We start from the raw sequence: 25,636 nt of genomic DNA, 5'->3' as shown, positions 1-25,636 counted from the left end.
CGAGATGGCAATAGCACTTCAGGGGGTCTCTATGCTCCATTGCCCCTCTATTATGGCTGGGGACAGGAAAAAAGGAGTGGCCAAACAGCTGAGGCTTTGCTGCCATGGTCCCAAGCTATGCTTCGTGTGCCTTTCTGGGATTCTGCCTCAGAATCACATGCCACAAAGCTCCCTGCCCTGCCAGGACCCCTCCAAACTTCCAAGGCAGGAAGGGTAAACAACAAGAACAGGGAAAGAGCAGTTTTCGGGTTCTACAGCACACCATTTTACAAACATGGCCATGCTCCCAAATATGCCAGAGGCACCTTGGACCCAAAAGAGTGCTACAGATGCTTTTCTGAAAGTCCTCACAGCTGTTTTGGGTGTAGGACAAGAGGAGCATGAGCTAAGGAGTTTAAGAACAGCAGAGAGCAGAGGTGTCTCTTTGTGGTTTCTCTCCACTCCCAACAGGAGTGACATCTTTTCATTTCATGTGCTTATCTATTACTTTAATTGTGCTTTAACAAGAGATAATAATAAAGCCCAGGGAACAGATATACAAGTTTGAACATGTTTTCCTACTTTCTGCTCTGCTATTAATTATTTCAGAGCTCTTTTACAGCTTTCTAGCAGTAGCTACATGTGGTTGGAGATGTTATCCTTTGCCTGTTGCAGCTTTGGCAGAAGCAAACCTGCTGTGGATGCAGCTTGGCACTTCAAAAATACCTTTTGGGTTTGGCTGTCTTCTCTGAAGGAGCAGAGTGGGTAATGTGTCAGGCATGTGGCTGATGTGAGAATGCTGCTGCCCTAGAGATCAGAGTATCCCTGACTGGAGGAAGGAGCATGGATCATCCACTGGGCCACAGGGCTCTCAGAGCAGCCTCATCACATGGTTTTGTTAGATAGATGCTCATCCCACCAAGGGATGTTCATCAGCAAACAGTCTGGATTGAAAGCTGGGGCTTTAGTATTGGGCTCCTTTCTCCCCCAAACCAGGCTGCAGCACACTCAAGGTGCTCTCATTTGGGGTGGAAGAGGCCTCATGGCAGACCCAAGATAGCATCATGAAACTCTGCCTGGCCATAAAGATAAACAGCACCCATGGGCATAGGAAGGGTCACCCAGTGTCATCCTCCCAGGCCCCACAAGAGGATGAGTGTTACTAAGCACAGCACAATCACCTTTTGTCACTTGCCATGGGACTTTGCAGCCCCAAGAACCTCTTGGGGAAGGCTGCCATTGAATTCCCTAGGGTTTCAGAGCTCATGCCACCCATTACAGTCTTTCTCCTTCTCCTGGCCCCTTTGCTCACCCTCACCCTGATGCTTGGTGGGTCACAAAGCCCACACCTTTCCCTTCCAAAGCAAGCATGAGAACCACAGACCCATGTACCAACCCAGCCCAGAGAACCAGACGCAGAGATCAGCCCGAAGCACAACTCACAGCTGTTTTTTAAAAATCACTGCATGTATTTTTCAACCTTCCTCTGTCTGCAGTTCTGCTATTCAGAGCTTGAGTTAATGCCTTGATAGCTCTGTGACAAGAAAGAGAGGAGCTACTGGAGAATGTTCAGTGGAAGGCCACAAAGATTATGAAGGATTTGGAGCATCTCTTATGAGGAGAGACTGTGAGAGCCAGGCCTGTTCAGTCTGGAGAAGACTTGGAGGGATCTCATCAATGCATGTGGAATGTCTCAAAGGCAGGTGCTAAGGGCATGGTGCCAGGCTCTTTTCAGGGTGCCCAGTGATAGGACAAGGAGTAATGGCCATAAACTAAACAACATGAAGTTCCACCTCAACAGGAAGAAGAAATTCTTTACATTGAGGGTGGCAAAGCACTGGAACAGGCTGCCCAGGCAGGTTGTGGAGTTTCCCTCTCTGGAGATACTCAAAACTCACCTGAATACATTCCTGTGCAACCTGCTCCAGTGACCCTGCCTCAGAAAGGGGGTGCTGGAATAGATGACCTCCAGAGGTCCTTCCAACCCTAACAATTCTGTGATTCTATGTCTTCTTCCCCAAGTCAAAGGGGAAACAGAGACAATTGTCCCCTAAAGCTGCAGTTTCATGATTGTACTGTGGGAACCAGAAATGTAGGACAAGGGTGAAAGTGCTCAGAGGAATGAAAAAACAATTAGCTATTTCTTTCCTGGATTGTGGCAATCACAGAGTGAATAGAACCTGAACCTGAGAGCAAGGAATGCATAGTCTAAGCATTGGTCTCTGGACTTTGGGATGGTCATTCTCACGGTGCAGAGAGAACAGGTCCCTTCACACCTGCCAAGACATGATCCAGCTCTTGGGAAGAGGCTACTGTGGTGGTTTAAGGCAGGAATGTGGTTTTGTTGCTGGTACAATGGCAGGATATCTGCTTTTGGAGGTAGAACTGTACTCTGACCCCAAGGGAGAGAGCCTCATGGGGCCAAACCCAGTGAGGTCCAAAGAGTCTGGGCCAAAGGAAGGCACAGGAAGCACCGGCATCCCTCAGGGCAAGAGGGATATGGGAAGGCTGGGAAATGGCCAGCAGCAGATGGGGGTGGCTCAGAACAAGCAAGTGCTCCAAGCTGGACACACAGAGTAAGATCGTGATTCTACAGTGGAAGAAGGCTGGGTGGGGGAGCAGATCTGGGCTGGACTGTGCTGGGCTGTGCCTCTGCTCAGGGGACGTGGGATTGGTGGAGGCAGGGGTGCGATGGCTCCTGAGGTAGTCTCCATTCACAGTCCTTTGTTAAAATAGACATACGGCACTTTGTCCCCGTGCTTGGCCACGATACTGTCACGCAGCTCTGGCTCAAGGTCAGCCAGTGCAAGGGAGCTGTGGAGAGAGGGGATACACACTGAGAGCCATCATCCTCCTCCCCAACCACCAGTCAAGCCACCCTACCTCCCCATTGCCATTTGAGGCCTCTGCAGTCTCAAGATCTTGCAGGCTCATGGCAAGACCCACCACCCTTCCCTCCCGGTGCAGGGAGCTGCCCGTGGAGCTGGGTGTCCTGTTGCTCCCAGCACAGAGCTCACAGAGCAGAGGAGGCAGATGCTCTCCTGCTGCCCTGGACACCAGCATATACAGGCAAGCACTGCCTTGGGTTGAAGGGTTGGTGCCCATCATGCTTCTCCTGGGATGGGCAGAGAACTAGAGGAGGAGAAAGGTCCTGAGATCCCAGGCAGGAGAAGGAAGCAGTGGAACAGGTACCATTGCTGGGGGAAGAGGGCACAGGCTGCTGGCACCATGAACAGGAGGCTGTGGGACAGAGAAGAGCAGAGCTTTAGTCTTGGGGATCCCAGCCTGTTTGCCCTCCAGCCATAGGGATTTCAGCCCAAGAGGTTCTGCTCACACCCCATGACTCCCAATAACTGGGGAAAGCCCAAGATGAATGGTAGGCAGCTTTGCAATCTCCTCTGGGAAAGAGGTATTTTTGCAAGCATCCCTTCGGAGCCACACTCCAGGCACTCACAGGCGATTGAACAGTGAGACACTTACAAGCCCCCGCAGAGCAGCACCTGCAGAGGCCCATGAAGAACCCGGATCCGCTGCAAGAGAACAACCAGGAATGAGTCCCTGGCCTTGTGGTGACAAGACCCACTCACAGAGTGGGCAGACTTCTCCCCTCAGTAGGACTGAATGCCCAACACCCAAACCCTTCCACCCTCCCGTAGCCTCCCCATGTCACATGAGAGGCCATTGGTGTATCAATGACTGAAGCTGGGCTCTGCAACTCCCCATTTGATCCCCAGCATATCAGCAGCAGGGAAGCAGGGCTGGGGCACCACAGAACCCACTGGCAGGAGAAACATGCACTCACCTGCATGAAGGTGAATTTCTCCAGCCGCTCCATGATGATGGGCAAAATAACTAGGCACAGAGAGCAAAGATCAGCCCATATCCCAGAAAAGCTATCCTGCTAGCCAGCCTGCAGGGCTGTCCCAGCAGGACCACCCACCTGGAGGCCATGGCAGCAGCTATTTATCCTGGGGGCTACTGGGTGTTTGCAGACAGCAAGGACCTGACACAAGACCCCCACACATCCATTACCCAGGCAGCATGGTCTGTGCTCCTCATGCCCCTGTGCTTCCTTCTGGGCTTGCAGCATGTCAAAGGTCTCAGGAGCAGAGGGCTGCAGAGTGAGGGGCTAGGGCCAGAGAGCACAAGATGCATCCTTGTGGGGCCAAACTGCCATAGGAGTGCTCCCTGTCTCCTGGGCTGTGGTTTGGCATGGAGGGGGCTGTGGGCCTGTGATGGGAATGGCTGGATGAGGAGAGCAAATGCCATCTGGGATAAAGGGCCATCCTCCCTCTTCATGAAGGAAACTGAAGCAGGGGAGGGCAAGGTGGTGGGTCCTGGAGAGTCCCCAGTTCAGTTGCACACCCTCCTGCCCCACACTCACTCATGCCGGGTGCTGCCATGGTGATCCTGGAGACCACAACCTGCGAGATGCCCTTCACTGCTGCCCTCTGGAAGCAAAATCAGCAGGTGAGCCCTGGCAGCACCGTGCCCCAACCCGTATCCCCATCCTCAGACTCACCCTGGAGCAGCCAAGCTCGTTGTTGTTCTCATCTGTCACTGTGATCCCGTTGATGATCTCCCTGAAGGGGGGACAGGCAGCCATGAGTGGAGAAAGCATGAGGACACAGCAACGAGGCGAGGGGTTGCCAGGGGAGTGCTCTATGCCAGCAGCCCCGGATGCCCCCAGGGCACAGGGCTCCAGCACCCCGGGGCACCGCGGTCCCCAGCCCAGCCGATGCTGCCATCTTCAGGGCACAGCTGTGAGCAGGATCTGGCCATGCTAGGTACAGACACTGCCTGGGATACACAGCTGAGCCAGGGCACAGTCCTTCACTCAGCACCTGAGCTCCTTGTGCTGTGACTCACAGGGAACCCCGAACACCAGCCACAGGTCACTACAAGGAACCCAACTGGGATGTCCCAGCATCAGGATACCACGGACTGGGGTTCTCTCATGACATGCAAGAGATCTTTGGGTCTGAGGGATCTTCCAGCACAGATTCCAGAATAGCTATCCTCAGCTGAAAATCCCCCTCTTATTCTAGGTGGAGGCTGAGCCATCCCACCCAGCACCCTCCACCAAGACACAGCACTGCAAATGCACAGACCCCAGTTCACCTCCCTCCAGCTCCCAGGATGGGAATCCAAGGCAGGGAGGTCAGGCAGCCCAGGATCTCGGCTGCCACCAGCTTGCCTTTGGAGGGAGCTGGGATCCTCAAGCACCCCAGCCACGTGTGACACTTACTGTTGCCGCATCATGGGGATATTGACACAGTTGGCAGCAGCCACAGCTGCAAAGGGGACCCAGCGGGCCAGCAAGGGGGGGGCTCGCTGTGGGAAACAGGCTGGCATCAGCATAGGAGAGCAGGATGTGCCCAGCTGCCCCAGCTGGCCCTGGCCTGGCATACCTTGGTGTAGAGGTTGAGTCCCACTGCGGTGGCAAGGGCTGCACCAGTGGCCGTGACGTAAGCCACCCCGATTTGTCTGGACAGCAATTTCAAGGAAGGGAGACAACAGGATCACCAACTCTGACTCAGCCCTGTTCCTTCTGTGCCCAAGACACAGCACAGGGGTTTTTACAGGGCATCCAGGAGTGCTTCAAATGGACACACTCCATCCTGTGTGGCATGCTCACCTCAGAGAGATGGGGGAGGCAGCGTTGCGGTTGGTGTAGTTGACAAAGGCATTGAATGACTGGTTCACCCACTGCCAGAAAACCACAGCAGGCACTGTCCTGCAGAGGGAAGGGACTGAGAGAGCACCTGAGGGCTGCCAGGGACACCTGGTCTGTGCCCATGGCCAGGCTTGGAAGGGAGACAGCCAAGATGCCTGCAATTCACTCATCATGGTGTCTCCAAAGGGAAACTGAGGAACTGTGGCAAAGTGACAAGCCAGTGGCAGAGCTGGGAAATGGTCCCAAGAGTTCTGGTTGCCCTAGGGAACATAGGAAGGGGGACACAGTCCTGCAAGGCACTTGGGCAGGGGTGGGAGACAGCTCTCAGCAGGATGGCAGCCATCCTCTGCTGGGCTGAGATAAGCTTTTGTCAAAGTGAGCAGCAAGGAGGGGACACATGGGGACAGAAGTGGCTCTGGGGAACAAGTGTGCCTGGGTTTCTACTGCTGTCTCAGGGACACTGACATGGGGCAGGAAGATAGGGAGATGTGGTTCTAAGCACACTTTGGAATGCAGGGAGGTGGAGGGAAATGCAGGGAGCTGTCAGCAAGGGCTGGGGATGATGAAGCAGCCTGGCCTAGGGGCACATTTGGTCCTCAGTTCCAAAGACAGTTATGGGCCACAGACCAAGAGCAGAAGCCAAGTAGGATTTGATTGTATTAATCATTACAGGGGCTCTAGGAAGAGCTCAGCTGAGTTCAGGGTGAAGTGAGACCATCTCCAGCCATGCCAGGGACCAGGGGGATGTGTGATACTTCTACCACAGACTGGGTGCTGGGGACAGAGCCCAGAGACACTGGGTTTGACAACACGACATTGGGCAGCACCCAGCCCCAGAGGAGGCAAACTTGCTGTGCTCTGGCCACTGGGGACCTCGAGAGGGGCAGGGGGCTATCAGGGCTGTGGCCCCAACCTGGTGTAGCCAGGAGCTCACCGATAGAACTGGAGCATGCAGCCAGTGATGGCCATGCCCCCCGGCACCTGGAAGGACATCCTCCCAATGAGGTTCATCTTCTCACCGCTGTCAGGGTGGAAGGCTGAGTCGTACAGCTTCTTGGCATAGAGCAGCTGCTCCTGGCTGCTTCCTGGTGGCACCAGCCCGGCCCTGCAAGCCCAAAGCCCATCAGGGGAAGCTGCACCAACCTGCAGCACCCAGCACTGCCAAGGAACAGAGCTCCGGCACCACATGAAAGGCAGGGGAAACATCTCCTCAAAAGGATGCATGTTACAGCTTGAGGCTCCTGGGAGAAGCCTGGGAAAACCCCCAGATATTACCTCCAACAGATATTACATCACAGCGTACCTGCTTCAGAATGACTGCCTCCATCCCTGGGCAACACTGCACAGTGGTTGGGATGGCCATGAACACAGGGATGGCACCTGCCCCATCTGTACCCCTGGCCCTCACCTGCAGCCCTCCACCAGGGCCTTGGCCCGGTCCAGCTCCTCCTCCGGCACCAGCACTGTCCGAGGGTCGGTGATGTTGAAGAAGTGCTTCAGGCGCCCCACAAAGGTGCTCTGGTCCCAGCGTGGGGAGTCGATGTTGAAGCCAAGGGAAACTGTGGCCATCTTGGCTTAGGTCTGGGCAGGGGGAAAAGGCCACTCAGGAGGATCCTGCCTTGCTTGCTCGTTAAGTGCACGCTTGCCACAGCCACAGAAGCAATCCACTGGGTGAGAGCCATGGCAGGTTTATGTTTAACAGGACAACTGGACTTTCAGCAGCTCTGAGTCTAGGAGGCCCCTGCACTCCTGCTGTTGGCAGAACACTGCAGTCAGGCTGCTCCTTCACTCATCACCCTGCTTGCCTGAGGTCACCCCACTTGTGCTGCACCCACAGCACCATGCACCCCCTCCTTGGGGTGGTATGGTGCTGCACAGCACTGTAGGGCCCAATGCTCTACAAGGCTGTTTTGCAAGCACTCCTACAGGGGCACTACTCTGCAGCCCCCGAGTGTGCAGAGCACAGCAACCCCACACAGTGCTGTGCTCCCCACAGCACCATCCTGCACATCCCTCTAATGCTGCTCTGCACTGCCATGGCATTGCCCTGTGTGCTCCCCGGGGTGCTGCACCACATGCCCACTGTTACACAGCACAGAATCACAGAATTAATAGGTGGGAAAATACTTCATTTGAGATCATCTGAGTCCAACCTATGACCAAACACCTTCATGTCAACTACAGCATGGCACCAAGTGCTACGTTCAGTCTTTCCTTAAACACCTCCAGGGACTGTGACTCCACCACTTCCTTCAGCAGTCCTTTCCAGCATCTGTCAAGAAATTCTTACTAATGTCCAACCTGAACGCCCTCTGGCACAGCTTCAGACTATATCCTCGTGTCCTGTCGCTGGTTTCCTGGGAGAGGAGGTCCACTCCCACCTGGCTAAAGCCTCACTTCAAAGGTAGCTTTAGACAGCGATAAGGTCCCCCTGAACCTTTTCTTCAGGTTAAAACTCCCAGCTCCCTCAGTCACTCCTCATAAGACTTGAGCTCCAGACCCTTCACCAATTTCCTTGCCCTTCTCTGTAAGGCACAACACAGCTGGGCACACCCCAGGCTCGGCTCGGCCCGGGACGGCACAGCCCCCGGTACACCTCCAGCGCGGCTCGGCACAGCCCGCCACAGCCCCGCCACAGCCCCGCCGCCGCCCTGCCCGCCCCGCCGCGCCCCCACCTGCGGTCCCGGTCCCTCTCCCGCCTCCCGCCGCGTGTCGCTCACCCGCCCCGCGCTCCGGCGCGTGCCCGCCCTCAGCCAACCACAGCGCCGCGAGCGGCCGCGCCCACCCGCCCGGCGGGGCCGCTCTCGTGCGCATGCGCAGTCCGTGGGCCGGGCCAGCCCTGGCTCCTCCCCCGGCGCGGGCACGTCGGCGCGCGGGGTGGGTGTGACGCAGTTGCCCATGGTAACCCCGGGCCGCGCCGAGGATGGTGAGCGAGGTGGGGGCGAGCGGGGCCGGGGCCGGGGCCAGCGGGGCGGGGCGGGCGGGGGCCAGAGCCAGCGGGGCCAGGGGCGCATGAGGCTGCGGATGATCGCCCCGCGGAGCGTGGGGAGATGGGGGCGGAGGGTCTGTTGGGCCCGGCCGGGCTCATGGCAGGCACAGGCAGGCCTTGGGCCATCAGAGTGGGTTCCAAGGCGATGGAACCAGGAGGACCGAGCCAGGCTCTGCTCGATGCTGTCGGGCAGTAGGACAGGAGGCAACGGGCATAAGCTGATGCGCCAGAAATTCCACCTGAATACCAGAAAGAACTTTGCTGGACGGGTGGCCACAAGCTGGAATAGATTGCCCAGAGAGTTTGTAGAGTCTCCCTCAGTGGAGATATTCCAGAACTATCTGGACACGATCCTGTGCCATGTGCTCAAGGATGAGCCTGCCTGAGCAGGAGGTTGGAGCAGATGACCATGGTCACTTGCAGCCTGACCCATCCTCTGATTGTGTGACACCCACCCAGGGATGGGGCCAGCCTGGGGTCCGAGTGCCCACCTGGGCTGTCCAGGCAGGCACGGGGACCTGGGGCTGTGCAGGTTTGGGCACCCATACAAAGGAATGAGGTATGGGTAAGTTTGGGGCCTCCAGCCATGGAAGACTGGCTGGGGTTGGGGCCCTGGCAGCATAAAGACATTATGGGGGACACAGAAAAGGGGGTTGAGTCCCAAAAAAGGCAGCAGAACTGGTGAAGGGCCTGGAGCACAAGTCCTGTGAGGGGTGGCTGAGGGAGCTGGGATTGTGTAGTCTGAAGAAGAGGAAACTCAGGGGTGATCTTATCAGCTACCTGAAAGGAGGTTGTAGACAGGTAAGGATCAGCTCTTCTCCCAGGTAGAAGTGACCCAAGTGACAAGACGAGGAAATAGCATCGAGTGGTGCTAGGGAAGGCTCAGACTGAGCATTAGGAATAATTTCTTCATAGAAAGGGTGATTTGACATTGTAAAGGACTGCTCAGGGAGGTGGTGGAATCACCATCCCTGGAGCTGTTGAGGGAAGGATTGGAAAGATTGGCCATGGCACTTGGTGCCATGTTCTAGTTAACATCTAAGTGTTCGGTTGTAGGTTGGACTTGGTAATCTCATTGATTTTGTGATTCTGTGAATCAGGTCTAAACAGAGGCTGGGAGGCTCAAGGATGCTGTAGGGGGGGTGTGTCTTTGTTGGGATGGAATTAGCATACCTGGAGTTGGTTCAGTCAAGGTGTGGAAGGTGTGATGGAGGGGTGGGTGCTTGGGAGGGCTGGGGACCAGGATGGCAGTGGCCTGAGGAGGGAAGGAGCAATGGAAGAACCTGGCAAGGATGGAAAGCAGTGTTCAGAGATTGCTTGTGAGGAGTCTGGGAGCATCTGTGATTCTAAAGGGGCACTGGACAACCCAGCCAAGGTGGGAGGACTTGAATCCTGGCCATAGGAATTGAGGGAGCTAGAAGAGAGCTTGCTGAAGTGGAAGGGCTGTTTTTTGATTCATAGCCTTAGAAGGGGTGTTCAATCATGGCAGAGAGAGGCTAGATGAAGGAGTTAGGTATTCAGAGATGGCCAGGACAAAGTGCTCAGAGACTGAAAGAAAACTGCCAGTTGGGTGGGATGGACAGTCTGGTGAGTGAGTCAGTGGGAAAACCCAGTCAATGTTTGGCTGGCTAGTTTGCTGGGGTGTTATGTGCTCTGAGGTTTTCTGCCATGGGCTGGCAAGATGAGGGACAGTCTGGGTTGAAAAGAATAAATAAGAATAAACCGTGGGAAAGACTGGAAGTGGAATTTTTATGTTGATGAGAGAAAGAAAGATCCCAGGGAGAAAATAAGTGTTAGAAGAGATAAATAAATTGTTTCAGAAGTAGCAGCATGAAGGAAAAAACTGAGTGTCTTGGGTAGAGGGCAATGCTGGGAAACTGGTGAGGTGGTGAGGATGTAGTGCAGTCTAAATTGAGGTTGGAAAAAGATTGGATGATGGACCAGGGTAATCTAGGTGTTGGAAACAATTTGCGTTTATATGCCAGTGTAGCTGGGGTGAGACAAGTGGGATGCTAGCAAAGTGCAGCAAGGACAGGAAGGAGGTGTTGGAACTATGGGTGAGGGGTGGTGAGAGACAGCTATCGTGGATGTGGACCCACTCATGAGGATGTTCATGAAGAGAGAGAGCAAGCAGAAGGAAATGGGGAAGGAGCTTAAGGGCAAAGCCTTATTTTGTCCAGGAGCTCAGTGGACACAAGTTGGATTCATACAAGTAGAGGGATTTATGTGTGGGAGAAGGTGTAAGCAAGAGCACCAAATGCAGGTTCTTATCTTTACTGGGTTAATTCTGGCTGCATTCCTACCTGCTGGGCCACAGAGGAGGCTGAGATTAAGCCTGTGGGATCTGCTCTACTTTAAATGAGTTGGTGATGGGGCATGTCACACTAGGCACCAAAGCCATCACAGGATGGACATCTGCTGTAAAGATGAGGACAGCTGCCTCCAGCAGTGCAGTGTTTTGTGGGATGCATTTGGCTTGCAGCTGCCAGATCTGCTCTTGCCTTATGATGTCCTGATAAGCTGGTGTAGTCTGGCATCTGGCTGCTCTTATCCTGGTGCTTTGTGTGTGGAGAGGGTGGACTGGGTGTTCTCCAGTGTTCATGTTATTTGATACAACATTTTACTGCCTCTTTGTCTATTTTCCATTTCTTGGAATTGTTTTTTGAATTATAGCCTCTCAGGCAGGGTGGGTGGCAGTTTGGGGTGCCTGGTGGGCTGGCTGGACTGGACAGAGGACTGGAGAGCAATGCACTATCTCTTTAGATTCTCAACCTTCACTAAAACAGAATAATCATTTGTGGTAGAAATTCTGAAACAGCAGCAAATATATCCAAAGCAGCTATGGCAGCCTGGGGGTGTGGGTCAGCAGTCAGAAATCATCCAGACAGCTTGATGTAACAATTTACTGCTTGTCATCTGAGCCGTGGTAGCTGCCTGTGAGCACGTTCCTGCCATGTCCTGATTTCACTGGGAAGTGCTTAAACTCCCCTCCATGACAGCTTGCTCCAACTCCAGTGATAAGAGGGTTAATGCTGAGGTTTAAATTATTTCAGTGTTCATCCAAGTGAGTTAAGTACAGAGGCGAAGTGTCTTCTGCAGAGCATACCAGCATTTCTCACAGCTGTGGGGCAGGGGTGGTGGAAGGTCACAGTTGGAGCATGGAGGGAAGGATGAGCCATAAAACTGCAAAGCATGAGAGATGTGTAGTGCTGGAGTCTTTGGCACCGTTAAGCAGCATCTGCAGTGGGCGCATGGCAAGGGCGAAGGGAGGCTGCTACATGAAAGGATATGCTGCTTTCCAAAGTTTAGGAAATGCTGTGTGAAGCACAGCTTGTGGCTTCCTTGTCACTGTAATAACAATCTTTACCAAGAGACATGGTATGTTATTGATAGATGCTGGGGCCAGAGGATGGCCAGTGTTTTTCTAAAACCTTTGATTGAAAATGACATCATTGTGTCAAAACCAGATTTGTCAAAGTGTGGCCCTGTTTTATAGTTGAGGAAACTGAGTCACAGAATGTCTAGCTGACATAAAACACATCTGGTGAAGAGGATAAAATACCAGCATAGCTACATGTGTAGTCAGGCATCTTTCTCCTGGTCTTGAGCTCTTGTTTCTAGGAAAACCAGCATCTATGTCTTGCCTGCTCTAGGTGTACCTCAAACCTAGAAAATCTTTCTTTTGTTCCTTGTGTCTTGGCAGTAAGGCTTTCTTTAAAATGGCCCCATAAAAAATGCTTTCAGGGATTTATAAGTGTCTCACTACTTTAGTTTTCAGTACAGTTCAATGTCATGTTTTTTGGTTTATTTTACTGATTGCTGAAAGGTTGATACGAGACATCACCTGTAGATAGGAGAGTATACCAGTCACTGGCCAAGACTTTGAAGTTCTGAAACCAGACAGAGACTGCTGACATTGTCCAGTGCTGGGCATTGACTCTTCTCTGCACAGGGCAAAATAGTTCTTTCAAACCTGCTGAAACCAGAGGAGTTTGATTTTAATTATGAAAGGAGGATTCATGCTGGTATTGGTTTATGTATCAAACTGGAAAGTGCTGTGTGACCTCTTTGACAGAAAACTACATTAGTAGGTTTGAGCTGGAAAAACTCTGTAGGTGACTTGACTCCATTAAATTTTGGATTTCAATGCAGGAAAAAAGTCTGCATTGAATGACACCATATGGTGGAGACATGCAGCAAGCAAATGATTTTTTGGGAGTTTTGCCAGAGTAAGAAGTATTGAATAAACTGTGCTCAATAGATTAATTTACTTCGGTTGTATTTTGAAAAAGACTGGATGATTTTATGACCATTAGTGACATTTGCAGTTCTGCAGCCGAAGATAAAGGTAATCAGACGTCATTCTTCAGGGTACCAGCTAATCAGTGCAGTTGTCAGGAAGGACTCCCCTCCTCCAGCTCTATGTGTTCAGGATTGCACCCTGGATGACAAATGTAGCCTCATATATCCACTGTGCAAGGCAGGATATTTGGCTCAGCTAAGCCCCTCGTCCTTCCCTGTGTCATCTCCTCCTGTGTGACTTTCTGAAATTGTCACGTGTACCCTCTATCTTTAACTTACTCTTCAAAAATAGTGAACTTCTACCATATTGTTTAATTGAAAATTAATGAATTGGTGTCCAGAGCTGTGCTTGGAGCTGTGCAGGCAGAGCACGAAGGTGCTCCCATGCCGTGGAAATATGGTCTCTCTGAGGTGAGAGATAACCAACTGATATGAATAAGTAGAATCCAAGACAGGTTTGAGCTTGACATGTTTGCTGCCTAAACCTCATCAAGGATTGTAGGTGTGGCAGAGAAGGAATTAGCAGAAGAAACATGGGCTGGTTTTATGAGTATTTTGTGAAGTTTCTCCCACGGTTGTAGGAAAGTCACAGAAGTTTGAGAATAGAGTTCAGCAGTGCTGGGGAGCTGTGGGGAGACCTAAGTTGTCATCTCAATGGCAAATGTGCTTGGCTGAGATGAGTCTTGAGGACAAAGACAAGTGATTTGTGGTTGCAGTAGCAGGGATGAGGGCATCTCTGCAGGGGTGTAGAGATGGAGGAGATGTGGTCGTAATGGCAGGCTGAGCTGCTGAGCTTTGAGACTGTATTGCATCTTGGTGAAGTGAATTGATTCTACCTAAATATCCACATCGAATAGATAAGCAATTGGTGGTGACTGAGGGCGGTTTCATTTTAAATTCATTATCTGAGCCTTGTGGCTAATAAAGTTAAACAGAATATATTTACTTCTCTTTCCTAATAAGAATCAACCGTGCTTTGCAGCAGCTTGTGGGCCATGCTTTTTATCCATGCCCTGTGTATCCAGCCCTCAGTACAAGGGAAAATTGTTCTTTCATTATGGCTTTATACTGCCAATCTGATACAATATTTAAACAGATTATCTCAATGCTCTGTTTGTCCCAAACCAATTTTTGCTTTGGCCTGTAAAGTGAATCTTCCTTTCAGTGGCTTCTGTGGTACAGGATGTAGTTACATGCATCAGCTAGTTCAAGAGACCCATATACAGCATGGATTTAAAACTGAATAAACCCACAAAACCCTTAGCTAGGACTATAAATGTCACTGTATTTTTATGTATGTAGGATTCTTTTTTTTTTTGAGAGAGAAAGAATAGGATTACTGCATGCAGCTATAATTGAAAGTCCTTTGATAATTTGGTAGGTATTTTAAACCTAGCAATAATATACTTTCATAAAACCACACATCCCTGTTTTCTGAAGGATGCTAATAAGATGGTTAGCTTTGCTTTCATGCTCGATGTGTTTATGAGTGCTCTTACCCATTTAGTTGCATCTCTGAATTTAATGCCCCCCTCTGATTTCATAGTAATTGTCAGGAGTCTCTTTTTCTTACTGTATGTCCCCGCTCACTGTCTGGAAAATAGAGTCTCCTCGCTGCTGACCCCATCAGTCTGTCTCCTCATGGCGCTTGTAAAGAAAACCCTCTCCACCAAGGACAAAGATGTTTTTAAACAAGCCAATCTGATATAAGACAGTTTGCTTAACCCAGAGGTGACCAAGAAATGGTTGCTGGCTGACTGTGCCCAGCCTTGAGGTTGCTCTGTCTGGCTGCCCTTCTCCAAAGGCTGCACATGCTGCCATGCTGTGCTGTTCATTATCTGAGCAGCATCTGCAGTTCCCTTCTCTGTTACAGATGCCGCAGTCTGCTTAGTTTTGTGCAGCTGACACGCTGCCCTTACACTCCTGTGAGGTGTCTCAGCAGCTCCTCAGCCTGTTCATGTCTACCCTGGCCTGCTCAAGAGTTGTCCTACTTCTCACCCTGGACCACTCGATTGAGTGAGTGCTCCTGGCCTGGCTGCCATGCAGGCATCCTGGGAATCCTCCCTTCTTGTTACTGGCTAAGTCCCAGCATGAGACGTTTGTTACCTGCCCTGCTTCAAGAATCTGCTCCTCCTCTGTTGCTTCTGTGCATCATCTATGCACCAGATCTTCCCATTTCGTGGCTTTCTACCTGACATCTCCCATCAATAATAAGGCATTGCTTTCTGACTCTCCTCAGTCTGTTAGTTTCAGCATTGTGTTTGCCAGTAGAGGAGTGCTTGTCCATCAGTGTGTGTTCAACAGGGGCTGCTTGTCCCACATAGTGGTGGCATGCAGCAGGGAACTCTGCTGAGTTATTTTTTCCAGTCTACTAAGCTGTCAGGAAATGCCTTCTGTCTTTCTAGCCAGTGTGCTCATAAGGCCAATTAAAAAAAAATTAAAAAGAAAAGAATGAGAAACCCATCTGGGCATGGCTTTCCTTAGTTTTAAATCTTTACTAACTACAGGGAGAATGCTAGGTTTATGTTTTAAGTACTGTTTACAAAATAGTAACAGTCACAGGAACCAATACTATTATTTGGCTCTTGATGTAAGTTGTATATACAGACCATGTAACCTATGCTGGCAGCTACTGAAATAAAGTCCACTTCTCTATGTTGGCTTGCTTGTCTTCCAGCCTCTTAAATCAGCTTACTTTATACCTTAGAGAATACTTTTATTTCTATATATATCCTCTCTTCTATTGGCTCCCTGCGATAATCCTGTGATCAGCCATGCAGCAGTGTCACTTGAGTAGAATATGGAACGATGCTGATCGTTTTCTCATAGGCTGTCATACTAGCCCAGAAATAGCATCCATCTACAATGGGAGAAGCTCTATTAACATTTACAACTGTTCCTCTTTCCGACCCTTGAGAATTGCTCCGTGGTAGATAAGCAATACTTTGTAATACATTTCTTTGCGCTCAGTATTTTGGAGTTGAATTCTGAAATATAAAGGCACCTAATCCTGATCTGCTCTGGGATACGCTGTTCTGCTCTTAGCAAGTGGAGCTGTGAATAGGATTAGCATTTCAACAGCTTCTTTTTTTAACTGTGAGCAATAAACTAAAATAATAGGGCCTGATTCAGAGCTCTCCAAAGTCGGCAGTAGTGCTTTGGCTGATGTACACTGGTTTTGGGTCAGACCCATAAGAATGGGAAATTCAGTGTTACCCTAGAAAAGAAGGAGAATGTGTGAATTTTAGAGTTCCTGCTCCTGTGGAGTCTGTCCACACTGAGCTGAAACCCACAGATTTACAAGCCAACAAACACAACTGTAAATTTGATGGCAGGTGAAAAGAAAATGTGTTGCTAGTCATGCAGTTAAAACTTGTGCTTTTAATGATGTCAAGGGCACTTAGGACATGCATATAAACAAGTAACCATTAAAGGTATTTTTGCTGCTGTTCATTTTCTCTTCCCTCAGATGTGTGGAAGTGCAGACCATCATCAGGGCAGAACATGGGTTGGGCACTGTGGCCAGGGAGATGAGCTGTTGGGCTGGCAGGGCTTGCAGTGAGTGGCTGCACTGAACACAGCCCTTCAAATTCATTAGCCATGGGCCTATGGGTAAGAGCCAGCTGTAAGCATCTGGCCCTAAGGGCCCAGCATGTGGTGTTACAGACTTCCTCATTTCAACTAAAAGCTGTTTGGGGATTTACTGTGCCTGTGCCTGTACTGAGTGGGCATGGCACTCTCTACCACGCAGAGCCCATTTCTAATCCACAGCTCTTGAGCAGAACCTGGATTCACAGTTTTTTACCTGCCTATCACCTATGAAATAGGTGATACCTTGAGCCTGCTTATTGGGCAGTAAGACTGCAGTTTTGCAGCTGGCACAAGCTCTGAATTCCTGAACCTCAGCTTTCCACAGTGCTTTTTAAAAGCACAGCAACAGTGGCAATCCTGTAGCTTTCTACAGATACCTTTCAAACTAGTTAGTAAGTTCCTTCTCTCCTCCCTGTTTCTTACACATTGCACATGTATTTTGAGCTGTAGCTGATAATTTAACAGAAACCAAATAAATTACTCTGAAATCAAAAATGCTTACAGGAGTGGATCAGATGTCACATGCATTTGAATCTCTGAGCGTTACTAAAAGCTTTAGCATCGCAACCTGTAGTGCCGAGTCCTTTCCAAAGCACTCCCATCTGGGAGTGTGATGAGCAGTTGGAAGCAGTGGCTGAGGTTGGGCTCTTCCCGAGTGGGCAGAAAGACACTTCTGGAGTCAGGGGACACGTTGCAGCCAGCAATGACAGTTATACTGTGACATGCAGCTTTTTATCTTGAGGACAAGTTTCTGATTGCTGCGATCTGGAGGGGATCGGGAGCAGCCTTCCAGGCTCAAATAGTCCTTGGCTCTCAGCAGGAATATTTAGAGGGTTTAGTTCCTCATAGCAACAAAACACTTCAAGACATTTAGCTGATTACACCCTTGCAGGTCGACAAGAAGCATTGTCTCCATTGTGCTATTGGGAGAACAAAAGGGCTTGAGATATGGGCCCCATGGGCTCAGGTTTCTGCTGATATTTGAACTTTCTTCCTGGCTGTTGGTCTTAGTGGGCTTCAACAAGGGGATTGTCTGGGAGAGACAGGACAGGAATGCTGAGGGCTTTCAGAAGGGGCTGTAGGTGTATTTCTTTCGTGGATTTTCTCAGCTGAATTAGTAGCAAATGCACTTTGTGTCTGCAGGCAGGGTCTCAGTGTGGTATGTGCTGCTTGGGCTCTAGGAGGGGTCCCTGACATGCAAGGACTGCAGAGCAGTGTGGCAGCGTACCCAAAAGAGATACCCAGGCATTCTTGGTGTCACAGCCTGCTCCTGTCCCCTTGGCTGCAACTGTCCTGGGGTGGGCTGGCTGTGAGAGGCAGGTGGAAGTGGAGTGATTTGCATCTCTTGGTTACGTGCCAGGATCCAGAATATTTTTCCAGCCATTTTAGAGAGGTGCTGGTTTCTGTCTGCTGGCACTGTCAAAAGCTTGGGTGTGCTGCTGTAAGGTGCATGGTTGTAAGTGAGTTGACCTGCATATTCTGTTTCCTAATCCTGAGTGATACTGTCAGCTCAGAGAGCTGAGCCTGGTTAATGACTGGAATCCACTGTGCTTTTCTTAGCGAGGATGTGTGGTGATCTGAGACAGTTGTTAAGTGCTACATCCTGAGAATCAGAACTGCATGTGCCCCATGGGTTCAGCATGTTTTAGACAGATAAATGGGGTTTGAGATGACCAGGGAGTTACTATGAGAAGAACCAATGTCAGGTACATAGTAACCTGCAGTTACCTAGGAGGCAGATCAAATTAATGGAGTTTTCCCTCTGATAAAGGTAATGAGGAGCTGGCAAAGACTTGATCTGCAGCTTCTGCACATAGGCACTGTCTCCCTGGCACAGAGAATGCCAAACAGCTGTGTGACAAGAGCAGTGCAGCCAGCGGGGCACCCCACTGCGTGACATTTGTGCTGTCTGAGACCTTGCTGATACTCTGAGATGGAAGAAAATAGTGGCAAAGGGAGGAGTAGGAAACAAAATGGGAATAGGGACCACAGAACGGTATTCAGGGTGTCTTGGGACCCACCACCAGACAGAATCCTTTTCAAGGGAGGAGGGCATGACATAATGGGGGGCGAGAGTTGGGGAAATAACAGCTGTGGTCTCTCTTGTGCATTTAGGGTTTACTGTCAATCCTACGCAAACTAAAAAGCACCCCAGACCAGGAGGTGAGAATCCTCCTCTTGGGACTGGATAATGCAGGCAAGACCACACTCCTGAAACAGCTGGCATCAGAGGACATCAGCCACATCACCCCAACACAGGTGAGGAAGGCCTTTCCTTCATGAGGGAGTTACTGTGGTCCCACCTGCCATGTTGCACAAAGCACTAATGATTCATCAGAGTCTTTCAGTAAAAGGGGGAGCAACTGGAGCCTGGTGCATCATTAAGTTTGTGTCTTTTCTGCCTAAGAGGAGGCTTCCTGAAGGAGCCAGAGAGCTTCAGGCCAGATGAGTCAGGTAGTGCAAAAGTGGATGAGTGCTGTGGAGTTCTGCAAAAGGCTTTTGAGCTAGGGCTGCATGGATGAGACTTTGTTCCTGTTGTCCTTTGCAAACAGGGGACATGTAGAGTGGATGCTGCAGCACTGGGCAAACCCTTGTCTCTTTGCATCTTTCACCCAACCAGCTCCAAGGGTTCTGCATATACCAGTTCTCCTCCCTAATGTCTCTCATGCCCTTTTGTTGAGCTTTGGGGCTGGAGGAGAGCGATGGCTCCCATCAGAAGCACTGCAGCATTGCTCCAGAGGAGGTTGCTAGAGAGCTATGGGAGATGCTTCCCCCCACCCTGTAGCTGCCTCCCAAAGCTCCCAGCTCTGGCACCCTAATTCCAAGCCTTGGTCCCTGGGTGGTGTGGCAGCACATTGCCAGCCCACGCCACATCCTGTTTTTCTACTTGAATGCACTTTCAGTTGGTGCCCTAATTGATGAAATGGACCCTTCAGACGTGCAGCTGTTGCTCTTTTAAGCCCAGCATTAGCTGTGTCGTGTCGAATTGAGCTGAGACCTCTGGCTTCATATTAGTTGTGACTGTCTACTCAGCTTTCACAAGCTCAATCCTGTTTCTCACAGTGCCCTTGTTTTCTCCTTATCTGCAGCTCTCCCACCTCTTCCTGCACCCACCCTGCTGAGCCCTCTCAGGGCATTAACTGCATCATATGTCTCCATAGCCATGACAGCATCAACCCTTGACCCAAGAACACTGACAAACTGATGGTTTAGTGGCTGCTTATGCTGGTGCCTCTCTCACAGCTGATCCATCTTTGTGGGCACCCAGCCCATCTCAATGCACGTTGCAGGCATGGGATATATAAGGTGTTAATGTCTGGCTACAAACATGCTCCAGCCATTCAGGTTGATGCTCTATGTGGCTTTTTTTCTGCTCTTTCCAGGGCTTCAACATCAAAAGTGTACAGTCTCAAGGCTTCAAACTGAATGTATGGGACATAGGCGGACAGAGGAAGATCAGACCATACTGGAGGAACTATTTTGAAAACACTGATATTCTTGTGAGTATTGGCTGCAGCTGAATGCTGTGTTCATGCAATAGCTTTCCAAGATCTCAGCCAGAAATTCAGAAACAAGTAATGTAATGTCCCAGCCCTCAGCAACACCATTGCCATTGTAAAGGAGTTATTCTGAGCTAAATGGCAAGATTGGTTGAGTGCAGTAAGAAAAATACAGTTATGTTTGCAGAAATAATTCAGTTGCATGTTTTTACTTTCACAGGATGGTGCTGTTTATAGCCAATTCCTTTCCTCTCATCTCAGTCTCTTTCAAATGAAAGAACTTTAATAGCGTGTACTTTACCCATCTATAGCTCCTTTCACTGGAGACTCTGAAGGCCTGTCATGGGCATTAGTGACTTGAGCATCATGTGTAGAGGTAGGTCAGGATGGTGCCCTTGTTTTATAGGTGAGGAAACTGAGGCATAAGAATTAAATGCTCTGTCTGGCATCAGATAGGAAAGCTTCTGACTGAGGGACAGAAAGACCCTTTATCTTTTCTTTTGCTCTTTTAATCACAAGACTGTCTTTTAATGGTTTTGACAACTTAGCTGTAATTACCTTACAATTAGCTACAGATGACCACAATTACATTTACAGTGCAGGACCTTTGTTTTTCCATGCCAGAGCACATTGCCCTGGGACCCTCCAGGTGCTGTCTTGGCTAGTTTCAAAGATCACCTCTAGCATGCAGCCACATATGCCAGGATGAAGGCAGACTGGGGGCTGCAGGCCTCTCTCTGCCCCAAGCAATATTTGTCTGTGGGAACAGAAAAAAGCCGAGGTCTGCAGGCTCTCATGGGAAAGTGGGAACCTCTCTCAGAAAGGCACCATTCCTCCTTCCTGTCACACACATACTCAGTAATGTGTCAGGAGCTTCAGTGCACTTGCACGGAAGGATCAGTGCAACTAGGAATAGGACTGTTCACCAAGGCTTGTGTTCAGTTGCTGAAAGGCTTGGCTGTGCCTGCAGGCTTAGAAAACATTGTCCAAATGAAGCTGTTATTTAAATGTGACTAATAAACCCATGGTACTCTCTTTTGCCCATCTTCATTTTTGAGCCTTTATTTTGGAATCTAAAGTTCAAGAACAGCCACGACTGCATAAACCCAATTGACTGCTTTTGCAGAGAGGAGCTGTGAGATTTTCCGTGGGGTAAGATCTGGGTTTGAGAAACAAGCAGGACACACACTGTGCTCCACTGTGGCTGTTGAAGACAGAGACATAGTGTGACTGTGAGGTGACTGTGCCCACTGAGCCCAGGCTCTGGTGTTGTGTGTGGTGGGGAGGCAGTGAGTGTGCAGATCAAGCCCTGCAAAGCAGCAGCATTGGGATCTCTGCCTGCTGTGACAGGTGCTCAGGCTGTAGAGGCCGTGCAACCACAAAACAATATCTGGAAGGCTCTGCTGGCAAAGACAATGAGCTACACTGGCCTGTGGGCTTCCACCCTTCCCAGTGTGTGCTGCATGGGAGGTGCAGAAATAAAGGTGAATTTGAAGACTGAAGGAGATGAAAGCAGTTGTTTTTCTGCTGCTCTCTCACCCCAGTTAAAGCAATGTACAGAGAAACCCCTTCTTTTCATATGAGTAAGAAAATGGGTAGATAGAAGCAGAATCAGTTTGGGGGAAGCAGCCGTGTGAATTCAGAGAAATAGCTTCTGTGCAGATGGACTTGGGTTCCTTTAGCTGCGCCTCATGCTGACACCCAGTCCCAAACTGGGAGATGTTGGCATGTTGGGGCAGTGCTTTGCTATTTCCATACACACCAAAACTGGGATCACGTATATGCTGATGGCTCGCTCTGCCTTCTGCCAGTCCTCACCCCTATTTTAGCCAGTAATTTTACCCTCTGACAAACCTGGTGCAGATTGTGTATTTATAAATTGAGCCAACTTATCCCTCATGCTATTTCTTAATCTAGTCCTATCACTTGCAATTTCTGCCCAACCCATTTACTCCAGGTTGTGTTTTGGCTTGTTTCTCAAAGGAGAATTACAGGAATTTCTTTCTCAAATCTCCATTCTCCAACATTGCATTCAAATTTGCAAACTCAGTTACCAGGCACCACAACCAGAAACAGGCCCTTGTGTGGCCTTGGCCATAAAAGGAAGTTGGACGTGAGATACACTACAGTTCCCAGGACCCCCTGCTTCTCTCTTCTCCTAAACGGTATTGCATAAAACAGAAAGGACCCTCTAAAGTGTATTAAAAAGCAGGAAGTAATTACAAATTCAAATCCATGCAGGTGCCTTTGAATGAGAGCTTGGTCTTGCATCACACACCTGTGATATTTGGAAGCTTAACGCAGGCAAATAAGGTGTGGATATCTGGCTGATTGCATATTCAGACAGGCACCTGCAGCTATTTGGCACAGTGCTTGCTGGTTTGGAAGCAGGCACTCGGCACATACTTTACTTTCTCTGTGCTGTGCTTTTGTGGCTTTTGCCCCAAGCACTGTTGTCTCTAGTTCTCATCTTGCAAAACAGCTCCCTAGTGAGGAGTGAGCGGTGCAGGAGAAAGCTTGGCTGGATGGGACCCAGAGCTATTCCTTCCCAGTTAGAGAGGCACCGTAATCTGGAAGGTGCCACCTTTCAGTTCACAAGCAGCACTCAAGTATTGCATTCCTGTGTTGTGGACTTCCCCAGAGATGTCCCGAGGGAGCACAGATGACAGTCCAGTCTCACCCCAGAACACAACTGCCAGCCCTGCAGCTTCTTCCTTTCTTCTGGTCTGTGTTTCCTATTCTAAATGGATGCATAGGGATGCATGCTTGGTAGGGGCGGGGAGGACGTGTGTAGCTGATCCAGTATTGGTGCACGTGCTTGGGATCACATTGCAGGGAGAGGCCTGTGTGTCACACCATGCCCATGGGCTGGTCCCCATCACATGGCACCGGGTGCGTGCTCTGCTGACACATCCCCACGCAGCTGCGTCCACCCTGCTGCATGTCCCCCAGCCTCTGTCAGTGCTCATCAGCCCCCAAGTGACCTGCAGAGTGGCTGGGAAGTTGCTGGGTTACCATCTCAGGCCTTGCATACAGATTCTTCTGCTGCGTGTTTGGTACCATTTCAAACAACTCAAATGCTGTTCATTAAGGGAGTGCCAATAGTTTAATAGATATTGCTGCTAGAGATCTTCCCTCCCCCTACTATTTGGTTGAAATTATCCGTGGAAGCATGGAGTCTTATGCTGAGACTGCCTGCAAGGATGCCATTTATCTTGATGGCGGGGTGCTGTGCTCATCTATTCCCTGAAAACCAGGCTGACACTTGCTCCCTGTAAGCCACCAAAGAGCATGGCAGATGACATGCTAGCAGCTTCAATCACTACTGATGGGGAATGGCAGCGATTGGAAGCAAAATGCTCAATGTTTGTCACCAGTCCTGTCCCTCTCTGTTGTCCCAGCATCCTTCTTCAAAAACCTTCATGTAGGAAGCAAAGAAAACTGGATATCAGTCTGTTCTTGCCTGCATGTTGTACTGAGGTTCCCCATTTTTTTAGATGGCAACTGAAGATGGGGTCTTGCAGGCTGAATTCAGCCCTCATGCCCAACTACTCTCTCCAGGAAGCTGCAGTAGGATTGCCTGATAGAGATGAACTCAATGTCCCCAACACATACATGTGTCCCCTGAGTGCCATTGTGTGCCTTGATGGCTTATTGAGGAGGTTATGCTAGAGGGCAGCACGGCACAGTCACACCAGGCCAGTGTACACTTGGCTGGGATGAAAGGCCATGTCTGGCTCCCCGGGTTTTGCCCTCCTATGCTCAGTTTCGGCTTGTAACAGTAAGTTTCAAATAATACCAGCAGTCTCCTGTTCTCTTCTGATAATATATGCTATGGAGATGGCGACAGCAGGCCCAGTACTGCTGCCAGCTCCTTTCTGACTCTACCCACATGGTTGTCCACTCCCCCAGTATTAAAAGAGGTGGTTCCTCTCCTTTCAGAACATCATGAAGTTTTGTCAACATTTGCTGCAAATAATAGCAAGGATCTTTGTGCCCAAAAGCATAATTAGTAGGTTCAGCTCACTTAAGCACGTGCTACTGTGGAAGAGCGTCTTCTGGGAAGAGTAACTTTTCCTGTAATTTCTTTTTTCAGATCTATGTCATTGACAGTGCAGATAGGAAGAGGTTTGAAGAAACAGGTCAGGTAAGTTACTTATGCCCAGCTTCCTTTGAAGTAACTCAGTGCTTCTGAGTGCCCCTTGCTCACAAAAGTTAGGAAGAGGATTTTGTTGTTTATAAAGGAAATTTGCATTTCAAGAGACTTGCCTTTCAACATCAATACAGATTATTTTGGTAGATGTGAAACAAGGAAAATAGGTAGCCTAATTCTGTTTAAATAGAACAGTGTTCATTAAAGTTATACAATAATAGCAAATGGAGCCTAATACTGAAAGCACAAACTTCTCTAAGTCCTTTAAACCTTGCCAAACCAAGACCCTGAGGAATCCTATTTTCTTATTTACAAAGCTGAAATGGAAATCATATTGACTTGATCATCTTTTGGATGTAATTGAAAAACAGCTAAGAACTTTCTAACTAATACTGGCCAGAAAATAAGATTTCCATTTTGCAAAGTTCTGACATTTTGTAACATTTTTTGGTTTAGGTTGAAACAAAAATATAATTTTTAAACTTTGTTGTGTAAAATTGAGAAAGTGACAGCATCCCAAAATAGCTAGCAATAGATTTACCCCACAGAAATGGGAGATGTAGATTAAAGCCTTCTGTTCTGCCTAATTTGAAGGAGACACTTGATCTTTTGCCTCTCAAGTCTCATGGACACACCCCAACAGCAGAACCATTGGTTGTTCTAGGGGTGAGGGACTCTTTCCCTTGCTAGAGCTATTTAATTTTATATCAATAATTAAATATTCATTGGGCAAAAGAGATGGAAAGGAAGCAGCAGCTTAGATCACTTGCCTGAGTCAGGCAGAGCCAGCCTGGACCCCTCCTCATATTTCCGCAAACACTTTTGGTTTCAATAAATCAGCCGTGTCAGATGAAAGACCTATTTTGTTGAAAAATTCCCAGCCAGTTCTGTTTATAACTCCTTCCTCTCATCCTGGCTTCCAAACCAAACATTTCTCTTGGGGGGATGGAATTGTATTTCCACTGCAGTTTAGCATCTCCCCCACTACACTTGTTTAATCTAGAAGTTTCTATTCAGTGGATAAAAGATGTTAGAACATTATCTGAATGCATGAAACCTTTCCAGCTAAATAAGGAGGCCACAAAAATCTCCAATACTCATCTGTCTGCAATGCCAGCAGTCCCTACAGGTTCATATTCTGCTGAGTTTGTTGTATGTTCCCATAGGGAAGTGACTTGAGACTGAGTGCTGGTTTCACATGAGACTATTGCACAACTTAGACATGAAGTATTTCAGCCACCATTGATCCACTGCAGATTCAGATTTGAACTATTCAAAAAATGTTTTAGAGTCAACTGGTTTTGAATGAACAAACCCATTTTTAAGATGCCACCCAATGTGTGCTGTGCATATGAAGCCAAAATCCAGCTATTAAGGCTGATCTAATTTGTCTTCAGCCAACCAATGCCTTCAAAAGCATCAGCACTTTCCTGTGGGAAGGAGAT

At 49.4% G+C, this 25,636-nt stretch overlaps 2 protein-coding genes across 6 annotated transcripts in view; one reads left to right on the top strand and one right to left on the bottom strand.

The window, feature by feature from the left end:
- Positions 1-1,425: 1,425 nt before the first annotated feature.
- SFXN2 (sideroflexin 2) lies at positions 1,426-8,465 on the bottom strand. Of its 4 annotated transcripts, none has more exons than XM_056494584.1 (12): positions 8,377-8,465; positions 7,065-7,237; positions 6,591-6,761; positions 5,618-5,716; positions 5,391-5,466; positions 5,228-5,313; positions 4,502-4,562; positions 4,364-4,430; positions 3,782-3,831; positions 3,460-3,509; positions 3,172-3,219; positions 1,426-2,793 (listed from the first exon to the last, which is right to left on the bottom strand). In XM_056494584.1, the coding sequence occupies exons 2-12, from the start codon at positions 7,223-7,225 to the stop codon at positions 2,694-2,696; spliced, it is 969 nt and encodes a 322-aa protein (XP_056350559.1). In that variant the 5' UTR covers positions 7,226-7,237; positions 8,377-8,465; the 3' UTR covers positions 1,426-2,693. The 4 variants fall into 4 exon arrangements, with proteins under 4 accessions (XP_056350559.1, XP_056350560.1, XP_056350562.1 ...); XM_056494585.1 differs by having other exon boundaries at positions 8,332-8,393; XM_056494587.1 differs by lacking the exon at positions 8,377-8,465 and adding an exon at positions 7,958-8,280.
- ARL3 (ADP ribosylation factor like GTPase 3) overlaps positions 8,460-25,636 on the top strand; it is a 30,366-nt gene continuing 13,189 nt past the window's right edge. The window contains exons 1-4 of one of the 2 annotated variants that reach the window (XM_056494589.1): positions 8,460-8,582; positions 18,654-18,797; positions 19,922-20,038; positions 24,135-24,185. In XM_056494589.1, coding sequence (XP_056350564.1) covers positions 8,580-8,582; positions 18,654-18,797; positions 19,922-20,038; positions 24,135-24,185 — 315 coding nt within the window. In that variant the 5' untranslated portion in view covers positions 8,460-8,579. Of the gene's footprint in view, positions 8,592-18,653; positions 18,798-19,921; positions 20,039-24,134; positions 24,186-25,636 lie in introns of both variants that reach the window. The other variant, XM_056494588.1, reaches the window with a different exon arrangement.

Source organism: Oenanthe melanoleuca, chromosome 6 (assembly GCF_029582105.1).
Source record: "Oenanthe melanoleuca isolate GR-GAL-2019-014 chromosome 6, OMel1.0, whole genome shotgun sequence".
NCBI lineage: Eukaryota > Metazoa > Chordata > Aves > Passeriformes > Muscicapidae > Oenanthe > Oenanthe melanoleuca.
This window is presented reverse-complemented; position numbering and strand designations above follow the sequence as displayed.